This window comes from Kryptolebias marmoratus, linkage group LG8, assembly GCF_001649575.2.
Source record: "Kryptolebias marmoratus isolate JLee-2015 linkage group LG8, ASM164957v2, whole genome shotgun sequence".
Lineage (NCBI taxonomy): Eukaryota > Metazoa > Chordata > Actinopteri > Cyprinodontiformes > Rivulidae > Kryptolebias > Kryptolebias marmoratus.
Window position 1 is genome coordinate 1557510 of NC_051437.1, and position 16063 is coordinate 1573572.

General features: G+C 38.9%; 1 protein-coding gene across 1 annotated transcript; it reads left to right on the top strand.

Annotated features, from left to right (window-relative positions):
• The first annotated feature begins 253 nt into the window (after window positions 1–253).
• On the top strand, window positions 254–15158 carry LOC108231967 (histone-lysine N-methyltransferase SUV39H1). The gene is made up of 6 exons (XM_017409415.3): window positions 254–354; window positions 786–1090; window positions 3526–4185; window positions 6876–7022; window positions 7811–7940; window positions 13458–15158. The coding sequence occupies exons 1-6, from the start codon at window positions 336–338 to the stop codon at window positions 13589–13591; spliced, it is 1395 nt and encodes a 464-aa protein (XP_017264904.1). The 5' UTR covers window positions 254–335; the 3' UTR covers window positions 13592–15158.
• Window positions 15159–16063: the final 905 nt, after the last annotated feature.

Below are 16063 nucleotides of genomic sequence, written 5' to 3' on the forward strand. Positions count from 1 at the left end.
TTCTTTGCCTCAATAAATTTCAGAGTTGTGCAGAAGAGAAATTTATTTTAGATAACAAAGAACGTTGGGGGTAATTTTCAGAAATGTGTTTTTTATTATTTTAATAATCAGACTCCGTGTCCAACAATGTCGATACGTCCACCTATAGGAGCCACTGTTCTTGGAGTTTAACTCGAACCAGCCAATCGTGTTCTGCCGTACTCACTGTCCTATATCTAAGCCAATAGTACGTCTGACAGTTGTGGCTAATCCAATCAGCACCATCTACGTCACAAAGTTTTGAAGGACCGCCTTGACTGCTGTAGTTCGTTCTGTTTTGGCGGTTGTGTAGAAACATGGCGGAAAATTTGAAAGGTAAAATGAACTTTAATTTAAACAAAAGCCTCATTCATCCATGTGTAATGTTGGCCCGTAAATATTTTAGTTGTTTACTCTTGTGAACGGTATGAACGCGAGCTTTATTTTTGCATGCTGATAGTTGAGGAAAAAGTTGTCTCAGACTGCTGCACATCAATTTGTTACAGAACAAAAACACTTCCTTATCGCTTTGTAAAGTTCTAATAAATACCCGAATGCGTGTATTAAATTTTGGATACCACCATGCTTGCAGTCATTTATTAATTTAAACCGTACTTGAAAGTTTTAAATTTGCAGGTCAGTCAGTGGTGTCTTAGTGAAAGGTTCGCTGCTCAGCACCTTTAACAGAACCTTTAACTGGTGTAATAACGATTCTGTTAAATCAGCTTTGTTTCAGCCACAGTTTGACCCTAACATTTACCTCCCAGACTGCAGGGTATCAGACTGCAGCGGCCTGGATTCTGGTGTCTCAGACTGCAGTGCCCCGGATTGTATCTCAGATTATGTCCCAGACTGCGGTGCACTGGATTCCAGCATGTCAGATTCCAGTTTCCTAGCCTCCAGTGCCCTGGCTTCTGCTGTTCCAGCCTGCAGTGTTGCTTGTAAACTGCGCTCAGATGAGCTGGAAGCTTTGTGTCGCTCAGAGAAGCTGTACTGCCATGAGCTCGGAGTCAACAGAGCCAACGTAGACGAGTACGAGGTGGAGTTCCTTTGTGACTACAAGAGGACCAAGGTATGATATCAGTATTCTCAGGTATGAAGGCTCACTGACATTTAGTGGTGTTTTTTAAGACAAAGCAGATTATTTAATAATGACCTGAACAATCCTGCAGCACATCATATTAAACCACAGTCTGAAGGTCACTGTTGTTTATTTCTAGTAAACTTGTGGAATACATGAATTACAGAAACTGCAAGGAATGATTTATAGGAGGGACAAAGACACAATCCGACACTCTGTTTAACAGAACACATGCAGATATTACATACATATAACATGTACAGTATGTTCATGTCTTTTTTCAATTCACATTTATCTCCATCCTACATACAGACACAGTCTGAGACTCCGTGTCCAACAGTGACATGAGGTAGAGTTCATGGCTGGTGAGGCAAATTCCAACAGACAATGACCTATAACTTCTGCTATGAGTTGCATTTTAAAGTATTTTTAATTTGAAAAGTCTGGATGAGGTTTCTGTCCCTCTCTTTCTCTCCTCCTGGCATGCATCTGTGTGTCATATGTATTCACTTCAACGCTTTGTTAGTTCAGATTATGTTTTAACCGAATATTTAATACAAAAAAAAAATTCTAATATCATGGATTAGCAAGTGACAACATGTTTATGGATTCTGTGCCAAACTCCAGCAGACAGCTTTCAGTTTAAAGTCCAGGTTGGAGATAATTTTAAACTTAAACAAAAATAAATGAAATAAAACAGATAATGGAGTTCACCACGTTTTGTTTTTATTTTAGGTATTGTTTTGGTCCAATAATATACACAGAAAACCAGGAGAAGAATCGGATGGTGACCTTGCAGTGTGGCAGAGGGAATTTATTTATTTCAACACACCTTTCTATCAGATCAACAAGAATAAATAAATATACATGAAATAGCCTGCATTAGAACCTATAGGAAAAATGGGCATAATACAAGTGTCAACAAATACTGTATTGGCAACAAAGAGTAAGAAATCCAAAGGTACGCTCACAGTGAGCTGAGTTAGACTGTTCACACTGAGGGGGGCTGGAAATGGTAGTGAAAGGGATGAAAAAATATAATAATCATAAAAAATTACATGTATAACACAAACTAAATATAAAGCAAATAATAATATTTGCTTTGCTTTACTGTTGTTTTCTTTCTTCTTTTTCCTCATGTCAGGGGAGGCTCTGTTTAACCTGTCTCCTCTGACTGCACATGCCTGGTGTCCACCTGTTCCGTTTCCATTCAGCTTTTTTCTTATACATATTTTCTGTTATTTTTTTGTTATATATATTTTTCTGTTATATTATTTAGCCAGCACTTTCCATCTGTGGTAGGAGTGTATGCTCATATATTGAATCAGAACCCTCAAATGTTTTTATTTTATTCCTAACAACATTTCAAACCTGGGATGAACCTGAACAAAGCAGGCCTTGGCAAAAAGTAAAACAACAATTTATAATCAGTTTTCGATCTTCCTTATGGTGTGAAGATGATAATGAGAAAGGTGAAGGAGCAGCCTGCAGCCACAATGATGAAGCTTGTTAATGATCTGAAGGCAGTTGGGACCACAGCCACCAAGAATGTGATTGGGAACACACTACTGATGGTCACCCATGCTGTAGGAGGCCAATGTATAGTATACTGTGCAACAAATGAGTACCTAAATAAGAAACGTATTAAGCTCGTGGAGTTGTCTAACCAGTCTCCATACCTCAGTCTTGCAGAAACTTTGAAGGGAGCTGAAGCTTTGAGTTGCCAAGCAGCAGCAAAAACCTAAACGATTTGGAGAGTTTCTGTACAGAGCAGTGGGCAAAATCTCTCCTGGGATGTTTATAAACCTGGAGACAAGAAAATGTTTTACCAACAAAGATTTCTCCACCAATTACTAAGTCAAGTTTAGGGATGAAATAGTTGTTTTGCTCAGTGAAACAAAAATATTTTTTAAACTTTAATGTGTTTTTTTTCTGGATTTGTAATTGATATTTAGTTCGTATTTCTCTATTTAGATGAAACTACCATAAGTCTGAGACCGTTCATTCCTTTGTAGGTGGCCCTGTGTTGCAGGTAGAGTAGAAACATTAAACCTGCTAGTCTGGCTCTTTCTTTATTACCAAGGTGAAAAATGATTAGATTAAAGTTCTGTCTGGGTCTGTCTTTAATAGAAGGTGAACATTTTTCAAGTTAAGTCTAGTTCCTGGTCCAGTTTTTTTCTGTCTACATCAACAAGATCATCAACATTTAGATTGTTTCAGATTTTGTCTTTTATTACTGAGGTGAAGGATGGTCAGGTTCAGCCAAGTTCTTGGTCCAGTCTGGGTCTGACTTTAATGACAAAGTGAAGGCTGATCAGAGTAAGTTCAGTTCTTGGTCTGGTCTGGGTTGGTCTTTTTTTACTAAGGTGAAGGACATAATATTAGGTCCAGTTCCTGGTCCAAACTTACTTTGTTGTGTTTTTCAGGATGAGGAGTTCTACTTGGTGAAGTGGAAAGGCTTCCCTGACTCCGTTAATTCCTGGGAACCCAAGAGGAACCTGAAATGTCCCAAACTAATGAAAGTGTTCCACCAAGACCTGGATTCAATCCTAAAATGCCAGAAGAGACGAGGCCTCCCCAAACGATTGGAAAAGGATGCGTCTTTGTTCCTGGTTCAGAAAGCCAAACTACGCCAAAGTCTGCAGCAATGGGAGGCCCACTTGAACCAGACTCGTAATCACCCTGGTCGTATTTTGGTTTCAAATGAAGTGGACCTGGAAGGCCCTCCGAAAAACTTTACCTACATTAACAACTATAAAGTTGGTCCAGGCATCGTGCTGGATGAGATGGCTGTCGGTTGTGAATGTAAGAACTGTTTGGAGGAACCCATGAATGGCTGTTGCCCAGGGGCCTCCCTGCACCGTATGGCCTACAACAACAAGGGCCAGGTCCGGATCCGGCCAGGGAACCCCATATATGAGTGTAACTCCCGGTGCAGCTGTGGGCCCGACTGTCCCAACAGAGTAGTTCAGAAAGGAATTCAGTTTGACTTGTGCATCTTTAAGACAGAGAATGGCCGAGGGTGGGGTGTCCGCACGCTGCAGCACATCAAGAAGAATACGTTTGTCATGGAGTACGTTGGAGAGGTGAGATGACTTAACTTTACCTTTTCAAAAGAAAAACATCTGATCTCATTCATGAAAATGCACTTCAGTATGTCTATACGGTCTTTAAGTGCCTATAAATGAACCATCAGTATCACATTACAGGGTTGTATGCAGCCTGGAAGAGTCTGACATTTTATTTTTAGCTGGAGTCATCCATCCATTATCTCACACTTGTTCCAAAGTCAAGTCAGGGGGGCTGAGGAAAGAGTTTGGTGAAGGCCCAGACATCTATTTCCACAGCCTCCTCTTCCAGCTCTTCCGGTAATATCCCAGACCAGCTGAGAAACATATGCCCCTTTTCTACCAGCTCTAAAGGTCCCGGCTCTACTCTACTCGGCTTGCTTTGTGCGAGTTTTCATCTGCATTCTTTCGAGGTCGGCCCTGCTTCTTTGGTCCCTGCTTCGGAGTCGGGCCAGCTGGGCCGGCCCTGCTTCGTGGGCGGTGCAAGCTTAGCTCCTGTTCACTCATTGGTCGGGGGTGTGACCAGATGCAAGCATAAAGAGCGAAGGTAGGACTATAAACAACAGCGTTAGCTTACCCTGCAACGTTTCTGCCGTCTGTCCCCCAGCTGAAGGCGCTGTAAAGCCTGAAATCTCCGGCTGATAACAGCTGTCCTACTCCGCGCAACAATCGCAGCATCCAGAGCATTTCTTCCACTGCGCCTCTCTTACTGAAGGCTCAGGAGAATCCCCATAAGTTTAAAAAACAGCAACAACACAGGGCCAACGTTGTCTGTAGCGCTTTCGTTGTCTCCAGAAACGGCGCCAAGTTTTGGTAGCACATTTTTCCATACTCATTTTGAGTACGTAGTTTATATCAAAAGTATAGTACCCACACACACACACACAAAATAAGTACTAAAAAATATCTTTTTTCCAGTAGATTTTCCAAAAGAAGAATAATCTACTCATTTTGGGTTGTTTATTTCAGTTGACGGTCCACAAAATTAACATTTTTGGAATCCAGGAAGGTAATGTGATTGTACATGTTTTATGAGCTACTGGTCGAAATCAGAAATGTTGTTTCCAATAACCCAGTAAAAGGAGTGAGGCCCAAATGTCCCAGCTTTCCACTAGCCTTGAACTCAACATTACATTTGTGAATCTGGAGCACAGGCAAGCAAACTCCTACTTGTGCATATTGAAATGTGGACATTTGAAAAACTGTTTATGCTTTTGTGGTATGTATTTGTGACAGACTCTTGTGCGCTTTTATGATTACTTTTGATACTAATTTATCTCCACATTAACAAAATTAGATTTGCCACCCAAAATTGCCTTGTGACCCACACCAGCCTATATTAAGCCTGTCCGCCCATGATTAGTGATTAGCCAGTCATTTCTTTAAATTGGATGTTTTTTTGGTCATTGAATGCTTCACAGACAAACTGCCTCCTTCAGCACAGCTCCTTAAGAAGGTTTTACTGAGAGGAGGAACATGAGGTGTATGGGATGTCTCTAGTGAGTTGACAAAGAAACTCAGTCAGAATATTATCTGATGTTCATGGTGTGAGCTCGTGGTGGTTCTGACTCCTCTGTCTGTTGAGGAACTGCAGAATCAGTGTGAATTATTGCATCAGCAGCTGCTACAACCAGCTCATTCAGGCCCACAGAATGGAGTGCAGTTGTGTGCACATCTTAAGAAGCTAAAATCTGTGTTTTTAGTCAACTATATTGTCATTTTTTTCTGTTGCATTTTATTAAAACAAATCCCTCTAATTATTTGTAGGATATTGTTGTATAGATTTCCAGCGACAGACAAAGTTCTGTAATGTGGTGATTATTTTTATTTTCAGATTTTTATTTTTTACTTTAAACATTTTATTGTGAACAGACAATCAGATTTTCTGTTTAATTAGAAATTAGGAAAAATATATCTGATGAAATTAAATGCTGTCTGCCTCAACTTTTCAGATTATCCAGCAAAACTCTAACATTAAAATTGTTTTCTTTATACAGACATTTTAAATAGCAAACTGCTTCACTAAATACCTGTGTATACCCAGAAGGTAAAATTTATCTAGAATTATTATAAGAGCATTCTGTTCATGCTTTCTAAATTTAATGGCCACTGCCTCACTTCATCCTACAAAAGTCTAATTTTTCTGCAGCCGTTGTCATTTTTATTATTAGAGAAGATTCTCATTAACATTGTTTTGAGCAGCAACTTAACAGTTTAATCACCTTTAATACTGGACACTTTAAACCACAGAGTCTAAACTGCAGCACAATTGCACTAATTATTACATCAAAAAAGTTTTCTTTGGGTACTCCGGTTTCCTCCCACAAAAACCATAGATTTTAGGTTAGCTGTTAACTCTAAACTGTCACGAGGTGTGAATAGTTTGTTTCTGTGTCCCTGTAATGGACCCTGCTACTTCCACAAGAACTGCAGGAGATGGGCATCAGGTCCCTCAGTACCCTGCACAGAAAAATGGGTAAAGAAAATAGACAGGCAGGTTGCTAGTTGCTAAAATTGCTCTTTTGTTGTATGAATCAGTGCAGTCATGCTGCAGTTTAGTCTCTGGGGTTCAAACTGTGGAGGGGAGCTTTGACTTATAGCTGGGTTTTTGTTTGTTTGTTTTTGTTTTGATCTGCCTGTAACTTACACCCCTAGGATTATAAACTTTTAATAATTAAAAGAATAAAGAAATTGGTGTGTTTTCTCAGATCATCACAACCGATGAAGCGGAGAAGAGGGGTCATTTCTACGACTGCCAAGGTTCGACATACCTGTTTGATCTGGACTACGTAGATGATGTGTACACAGTGGACGCAGCTCATCAAGGAAACATTTCCCACTTTGTCAACCACAGTGTATGTATAGTTGATCCCCATGTGTCGCTGTACACAGGTGAAACTGGCACTTTATGCTCATAGCAAATTAACCACAGATCAGATACTTGTTTTTTCTTTTGCCAATAAGGAAGATTTGCCAGCATTCTCTTACTACTCCTCATTAAAAGGTTACTGGTTACCGAACTGTAAAGTTCAAGACTTTTTATGCATATGGAAGATAACATAAGTCATACTTCATGAGTAAGTCTGGTTTTAATAGGACAGCTTACAGCCCCCACTATTTTAATGTGCCAACACTCCCCTGTCACTCATGACTTGTGATTATAAACTTTTTAATTAAAATTACTGGCTGTATTAACTAACTGTTTTAAGCAAAAAAATTAAAAACTAATAATATTTCAAGGACAGTTGGACAATAACAATATAATCAGATTAATTCTAAAGTGTTCACCTATCAGTATTGATTTGGATTGCATGCCATGATGTTAGGCTGAAGATGAAAAAGAAAAGGTGATTTTCGATCAGCCATTTCCTCAGTGTCAGGAGGAACAGTCAACAAACAAACCTGTACCTGTTATTTCGTGTGACACCATGGCTGTGTGTGATTTGGTGGTCTTCAGACTGTAAATCCAAAGTTACAACATGGCAGCTCTCATAAGCTGGTTTCTGTTGGTTTCAGTTCCAACCAACTGAAGAGGACGGGGCGTTTCGTATTTTTACTGTGCGTTCTGTTTATTGTACGTACAGAAAAATGCTGTTTGTTTGCCTGTTTGCTATTTAAACGTCCTTTTGTTGTTTCTTTGCAGTGTGACCCCAACCTGCAGGTATTCAACGTGTTCATTGATAACATCGATGAAAGACTTCCCAGAATCGCTTTATTTTCAACCCGATCCATTCGAGCAGGAGAGGAGCTCACCTTTGACTATAAAATGCAAAGTAAGTTCACAAAACATAAATCCTTTGATTTTACACAGCTCCATGATTTAAGATCCAGTTCTGTGACTTTCACAGTCGTTAGATGCTGACACTCAGATTAGAGATCTTACTGAAAATAACTGAACAGAATCTGCTCAGAGTTTAAGATGGACTAACTCCTCGGATCAGAAGCACAACGGTCCTGATAACTGAGAATCTGAAGAAACAAACTGAATTTAATGTGTCTTTTATATGGCATATTTATTGTTGTAATATTGTTTTAGAATCAAACTAGAGTATTTTAAAGGGTTATGTTAAACTTGATCAAATTGATCAAGGAAATAGTCTTTTGCAGCCAAAAAAGACAAAACAATAGGAGGATATGTTTGTGGTCAAAAACAGGTTTCCTATACAGTCTGCAGCATTTTCCAGGTCTGGATAAGTGTGGAATAAAGAAAGTAGAATATAAAAAAGCCCTAGATTTTTTTTTTTGACAATTTCTTGTTGCATTTTCTAAAAAATGAAAATATAGTTTAAAACAACCAAACTGCTGAGATGGAGTACTTTGCAAAGTGTGTGTATGTAAAAGAAGGAAGTAGCCACCATCAGGGTTTTCCTTGTATTATAAATGAATATCATTTTATATTGCAGAAAATTAAAACCCTGATATAAGTGTACAAATTAATGACAAAAACATTTGTTTTAAGTGTTTCCTGCTGTCCGTGTTTTGTGGACAATTAGTGTTTTTTTATTATTATTATTATTATATTTCTTCATGCAGAGTATAAAACCACACCACTATACAAACATTTACAATAATTTTACAGATATCTTTACATTTTAAAAAGTGGCTTTAAACTTGATAGAAACTTTTAGAGAATTTGAGTTTGGAGAAGAATGGAATAAGTGTGGGGTAGTGGGGCGTTGGGGTGATGCTCTTACAGGCTATGTGTCAAACATAATGTTTAAAAAACTCCACACAGGTATCTCTCACATTAGGAAAGAATTATAAACCAAAACAAGTAAGGAGTGTTTGCTTTAATTATTTTGACCTGGACTTGATGCAAAAGAAGACAAACATTGAGTAACATCTCCTAATATGAAAATACCAAAGGAATACCATGTGAAACCTGATCTAAAACAAACAGGCAGGTCTTTTAGCTTCTCTTTGGTTTTCTGATGTGGAGCATTTAAAAAGTATCTTCCTCTTCTTCTCTGTTGTCACTGTCAGTTTTAAACAGTTGAGGTTTATCAAAATGCTTTACAGTCAAACCAGAAAACAATGCAATAACATAAAACAAGAATAAAAGGACAATAAATTATATTAAGGACAGCACAACTAGATAAGATCTAATGCTGTTTAAATCTAAAGCAAAAGTAAAAAGGTCTTAAGCAGGATTTAAAAGTCTCTTTAGTCTGAGCTGTGTGTAAAATGAAGGGAAGATTGTTCTAAAGGTTTGAAGGAGCCACTGCCTGACCACTGGTGTGGAGAGGGTAGCAGTTAAATATGGCGGGGCACCATCATTTAAAACTTCAAAGGTTAATAAAAATGTTAAAATCAATTCTAAAATGGACAGGAAACTAATGAATGGTCATTGTTTCTGGCTGTTCTGTGAACAGTTGTAGGAAGATCACGTGTTGGGCAGAAAACATGAAAACATCAGGAGCAGAGACAAATATAAATTTCAGCTCAGATTTAAGGCATGGCTGCAGCCCATCGATGCTCAGGTGGTGAAGGATTTTGCAGCGTTTGTAAGAAAGAATATTTGGGACAAGTCAGGATGCAGACACCTTCATGTGAGTTGTGAACGGACTTTGACGGGGAGAGGTTGAAGCACCTTTGTGAAACAGAGCTGACCCGGTCCACATGTGGAAAGGTAAACCAGTCAGTCCTGGGATTAAACAACAAAAAACAGGTTTATTACTGAGAGAAGACGGATGATGACGCACAACAACTTTCTGTTTAGTTTAAAAATGTAGTTAATCTCTAAACTGAGTCAGTTCATCATGTTTATCGTTAGTGCTCGATGCCAGCTGAGTTCTGCTCCATGACCCGGGAAATGTTGACGTATCGCAGCGGCGCCCAGCCTTTTTAGCTCCACGACCCGGTTCATTATCAGACAGTATTTTCATGGACCGGCCTTTAAAGGTGTGGCAGATAAATACAACAAAATAAAATGATACCACATAATCCATAATTTATTCCCTGAGCTTGTTCTAAAAATCCAACTGTTACTGGCTACCACAGTTATTTGTCTTAATTTCTTTGAGTGAAAGTTGCCTTTTGTCATGTCTGTGATCTGCTTTTTTTCTGAAGGAAGATCCTCAGAGAATGGTGATTCCATCATTGTTGCCAGGGTTGTATCAGGGTCCTGCCTTTATAAATATTTTCAAATATAGTTTCTATTCTAGGAATTAACATCAACCAACCCACCTGAACCACTGAATGCCTCTAATAATGAAGAAAAAACAGCTTTACAGGTTTATTAGAATCACAACTCAGTGATTTATTTGCCCACAATTATTAAGAACAAACAGCAACAGCAACTACTGAAACAGGCCTCTGGTCTCAGGATGGCTTCCCTCAATAAAGTTTCTTTTTTCGATGCTTGGGATTTTATGGGTTATTGTAGAAATACAATAATTATTGTATGTGTGGCAGCGCTGTCCACGCCTCTTCTGGTTCTGAGACGCTCGCTTCAGTCAGAAATGTAAGGAAAAACTTGTGAACTAAAACATGATTTTATCTTTCTTTAAAGGAAAAATGGGTACTAGTTTCTGCATTCACTGTTGATTGCAGAAAAAATGGCATTTAAGAAAACTTAGATGGCATTAAAAATGTTAAAACATTAATCAATCATCAATTTTTTTTATAACATTAGATAGATTTGGTTACAGTGAAGTGAGTTGGCTTTCACACAATAAATATAAATATAACATGATCCAAAAATGGCCCAGTGCTCAATACTTAAAAAAAACAGTAAAATTAGAAAATGAAATTAAGATAAAGCAAAATTAAACAATATTAAGACTATGCTTAATCAAATTTTGGAAGCTTATGGCAACAGGAACAAAACTGGTTTTCTACAGCTTAGTTTTACATCTTGGGATCAAATATGTGTGTCCAGATGGGAGGAGCCTGAGGTTGCTGTGCAGAGGATGTGGATAAAGGATTCTGGGCTTAGCTGCATCTCACCCAGCCTTACTGGACCATTTAACTAATTGGTTCAGAGAGTTAAATTTCCAAACCAGAACACCAAGCAAAAAGATATAACCCATTCAATAACGGCTCAGTAAAATAGTCACTGTGGAAGGTAGAGAGTTTCCTGAGTTTCCTTTCTTATAGACAGCCTCATATTTCGCCTCAAAGGTCAGTTTACTGTCAGTAACTGTACTCAGATAATTGTAGGAGTCAACAGCTTCCACAGTCTGGCCCTTTCATAGAGTATTTTCCTGCGCCTGAGTACGTTTTCTAAAATCAGTGATCCTGTCTGTAGTTTTTGAGATATGCATCTGCAAATAGGATTCATCCCACCACTGAATGAAGTCCTCCACCACAGGCTCGTGGCCTACTTGTCTTTCATTAAGCAGGCTAGCAATGACTTGAGTCATCTGCATACTTTAAAATGACTCTGCTTTCCCTGCTGCTACAGCACGTTTGTGTAGAGGATAAAAAGAAGAGGCGACAGAAGACGTGCTTGCAGAGAGCCGGTGGAGGAGCAGACCTGCTGTGTCCTGGTCCTTAAAAAATGTCAAATCCAGTCCACAGGATTAGAACCCATGTCAAACTGTTCTAAGATGTGAGCTTGGATGGTGTTAAAAGCAGGTGAAAAGTCAATAAATAAGAGTTGTGCATGTGATCCCTTTCCTTCCAGATGTTTAAAAAGCAAATTCATCCTCAGCTTCTCTGTGTGGTCTGTAAGCACACTGCAGAAGATCCAGATCCTTCTCCATTTTCTCCAGCATTTTAGACCGAACAAGTTTTTCCAAAGTTTTCACCACAATAGATGTCAAAGCAATAAGTTTAAAGTCATTTAGGGTTTTAGGGCAGTTTGTTTTGGGGACGGGGGCAATCACAGCATCCTTCCAGTTGTTTGGCACAATATTTAAGCAACAGACCACAAATGTTGTCGGATCCCTGGCTCTTATTAATGCTTACACATGGCATGAAATTGGAATTAAAACCCATTGGCTGATTGGCTGATTTCTGCAGAAACCCTGATATTGTATTTCCTGTAAATACACATGTACATGTTACCTCAAAGGCAACATGTACAGAATAAACAGCAACTGGCCTAAAAGAAACTCTTGAGGGACTCAACATTTAGAGGTGCTGCCAAGGAGGAACATTTCCAGAAATGAACAGAAAAACTTGTTTGTCAGGTAGGATTTAAACCAAACTTTGCCTTTGATAAAACATCTTGTTCAAGTTACAACAGCAATATATTATGATCCTGTCACAGGCAGCAGAAATGTCTAAAGGCATTAAAAGAGCAGAATTTCCAGAATCAACAGTTAAAAGACGGTCATTATTAAATCTTAAAAGGGTGGTGTCCGTGGTGTGGCATGAGTTTAAACTTGACTAAAATTCTTCACAAAAGATGTGTATATCTAAAAATTTCAGGAGTTGATTAAAAACAACCTGTTCAAAAATTTGTAGGTTTAATGCTGGCCTATAGCTAGACAACACAGTTAGATTGTGGTTTGTTTTTAAATAAGAGGTTGGAACAGTCTAACGATGGAGACATTGATTCAAACAGGAATACTGAACTTACAGAGTTCAACACAGTCTGTCTGATATGACAAACTATTCTTAAAACCGTGAACGTGACTGGCTCAAAATGCTCAAAACTGGTTGAGCAAGGTGCGGAAGTAGATGGATCTACATCTTGATGAATGTCTTATTTACAAAATATTTAGAAGCACTTCACACAGTGCAGGAGAAGCCACAGCACAACCAGAACCACAGGAATTTACAACTGAATTAAAAACATTAAAAAGAACACAAGGCCTGGTATTTTGACAAGCAGTCCTGCAAAATGTTAAGAGAAACTTGGAGCTTGTCTTTTTTTTCATCTATTCTGACATCACGCAGACAGGTCTGAGGTGACAGTTTGGAGTAGAGCAATGGAGTCCAGAATCCAGAATCCTGGTGCAGGTGGAATATAAAAAGACTGCTGAAACTTTCAATCCCCGGGTTTGAGCAGAACTGTGGGTTGTGGAGAGGAGACTTGTAAATTCTAAAGAGAAACGTGCAATAACTGTGGAAATAACTATGGAAATAACTGTCTAATGCTATAATATGTTGGCTTTTTTTACTCTCTTAAAAGTACTTAAAAGTGGGATTAGTGTTTCCAGATCTGGATAAAAATGGAAAAAAAGAACATCAAATGTGTTTCTAAGATTGCTTATTAAAGATGATTTTACTCAGACATCAACAGAAGAGGGTTAGCCTATCAGCTGCCAGCGACTCACTGAGGCAGATGGTACTTTTCTGCAAAGTTTGATTTCTCACTTGTGTGACTTGTTTGTTTCCAGTTGATCCAATGGACACAGAAAGCACCAAAATGGACTCCAGTTTCAGTCTAGCAGGACTTCCTTCTTCACCTAAAAAGAGGCTCCGAGTGGAGTGTCGGTGCGGATCAGAACTCTGTCGAAAGTATCTCTTCTGACCCAAACAGCCAGAACAGTGTTAACAAATGTGGACATGTGGACAGTTTTGTGTATTTTAATAACACCTACCCCAGCCTTTTCTATTTGTTTTTTTACACGTTTTAAATTTGGGATCTTTGTTAAGTGAAATGAAAACCATATTTGAATAAATCTGATACTTTGATTTCTTGTTATGTAATATTTACAAAGCAAGAAGTAATCATTTTTAACAAAACTGTAGAGTTGAGAAGTAATAAACTGGAGTGAATGATTCAGACACCTCACAGTTCTGGTTCTGTTCATTCCATGACTCGACTCAGAGAATAGTTTGTTTTTCTGTCAGTTGTTTTTGATTTTATTGTTATAAAATGATCCTAAAAGAGTTAGGACAACCGCCATCTTGTTTCTGATATAAACTGTGTTAGTCCAGGTCCAGCTTGTCTGGATTTAAGTTCATGTTTTGTTCAAACTGGGATCAGATATGACACTATTCTGACAAAATTCTAGTTTTTTGTTTGTTTGTTTTATTGTTTTTTAATGTGTTTACTTGTCCATGGTGTCCCCCGCCTCTCGCACAGGAAGTGCTGGAGATGGGCACCAGCTCCCCGCAACCCGGAATGGAGAAGCGGGTAAAGAAAATGGATGGATGGATGTTTATGTTTTTGTTTTCTGGTGACTGATTTTGCAGCCTGCCATTGAGCCAGACCCAAACCAGCACTGAATATCAGTGTTTTAGGAAGGAGGGATATTACCTGAAGTGTTTTACAGCTGAAAGGAAATCAAACAAGTAGATGGAAGAACAGTTCGGAGTGGTACCATAGAAAACATCCGTACTGTTGTGACCGGGGCAGCGTGGGTACGCAGAGGGTCGAGCTGTCATCTCACAGCATGAAGACTGCAGGTTCACATCCTGGCCTTTCTGTGTGGAGTTTGCATCTTCTTTGTTTGTTCCTGGTACTCCGGTTTCCTCCAACTGATCAATAACATGCATGTTCCATTAATCAACACTTGTTCCTAAATGTGACCAGGAGCATGAATGGTTGTCTCTTTGTCCCTGGGATGGACTGGAGACCTGTCCAAGGTGTAACCCACCAATCACACAATAACTGCTGAACATAGGTACCAGCTTGGAAAAGCAGGTAAAGAAAATAAATGTTCAGACCCAGTTCAGCAGAAGATGTTTTTCTGGTTGCGCAAATACAAAGAACATTGGTTTTATTCAAATTTCATCTGAAAATAACCTTTCCTTTAATGGTTGTGAATATGTATGTTGTGTTTAGCAGTCAAACAGTTGAATAGTGAATGTATTTAAAATGTTGGTAAACCTTTTGGAATAGTTTATTTTTAATAATGTATTTTTTTTACAAATAATAAATATTAAAAAACATTCAAAGTGTTTTTGTTAACTCATGAGAGAAGTGAGAATTTGAGTATCTATATTGTCAAGCAACTTTAAGAAACAATATGTACAAAATGTTAAAACAATTATATATATATAAGGGATGCTCCGATCAGGTTTTTTGTTGGTGTGTGGTGGCCGGTTTCTTGTTATTTGCGACGAGTGTTGGTAATTGTGTGCTGCATTAACTGCCCTCTGACTGCTCTGGGTGTCTGCTTTCATTTTGTCAGTGAGCCTCGAAAACTCACCATACTCCGCCAAGTGGTTGTTCTTTAAATGTCGTATTAAATTCGTAGTGTTGAAAGATTTTGACGTGGTTCCCCTGCGAGGTACTTTTCGTTGTACGTGTTGCAGGACGCAAACTTCACATCACTGTCACACACGGTGTAGAAGTTCACACGGCAGACATGTTTGTTTTGCACACTGTGAAGGAAAGATATAGCTACGCTACACTGCACACAGCGCCTCTATAGGCTGCACAGTATAAAGGTTTTGTGATCGGCAACAAAAGACATTGATCGGCGAACATCAATCACATACTTTTTCACAGATATCGGCCGATAATGATCGGTGGCCGATCAATTGGAACACCACTAATATATATATATAAGAAACACCAAGATTGCTCTATTTTTTCCACATGGGTGATTCCATGTCACTTTAAGCTCAGGTTCTCTCCTAAAGGCCTGAGAACTTGAGGGTTCTGAGCAGTAGGACTGGGCTCTTCTGGACAGAGATCTGAGGTTGTTCCTGGGATCTGTTGGATCCTCTCTTCCAGTTTGGGGGTCACAGCACCGAGTGCTCTGATGACCACTGGTACCACTGAGGCCTTGACTCTACACGGCTTCTTGATTTCCTCTTTTAGCCCTTGGTATTTCTCCAGCTTCTCATGCTCCTTCTTGAGGTGACTCTCATTTGAGTTTTTGACATTACTACTGCGACCTTCTGCCCTTATCAAGTCCAAATGGCATTGTAATGTCCTTGCTGTATATCCTCTTGAAGTGGATCAGTGAGTCGATGTCTTGCTTTGGCATACAGCTTGATGTCATCTATGTAGAGAAGGTGACTTTTCCACTTTGAAACCGGTATCCAT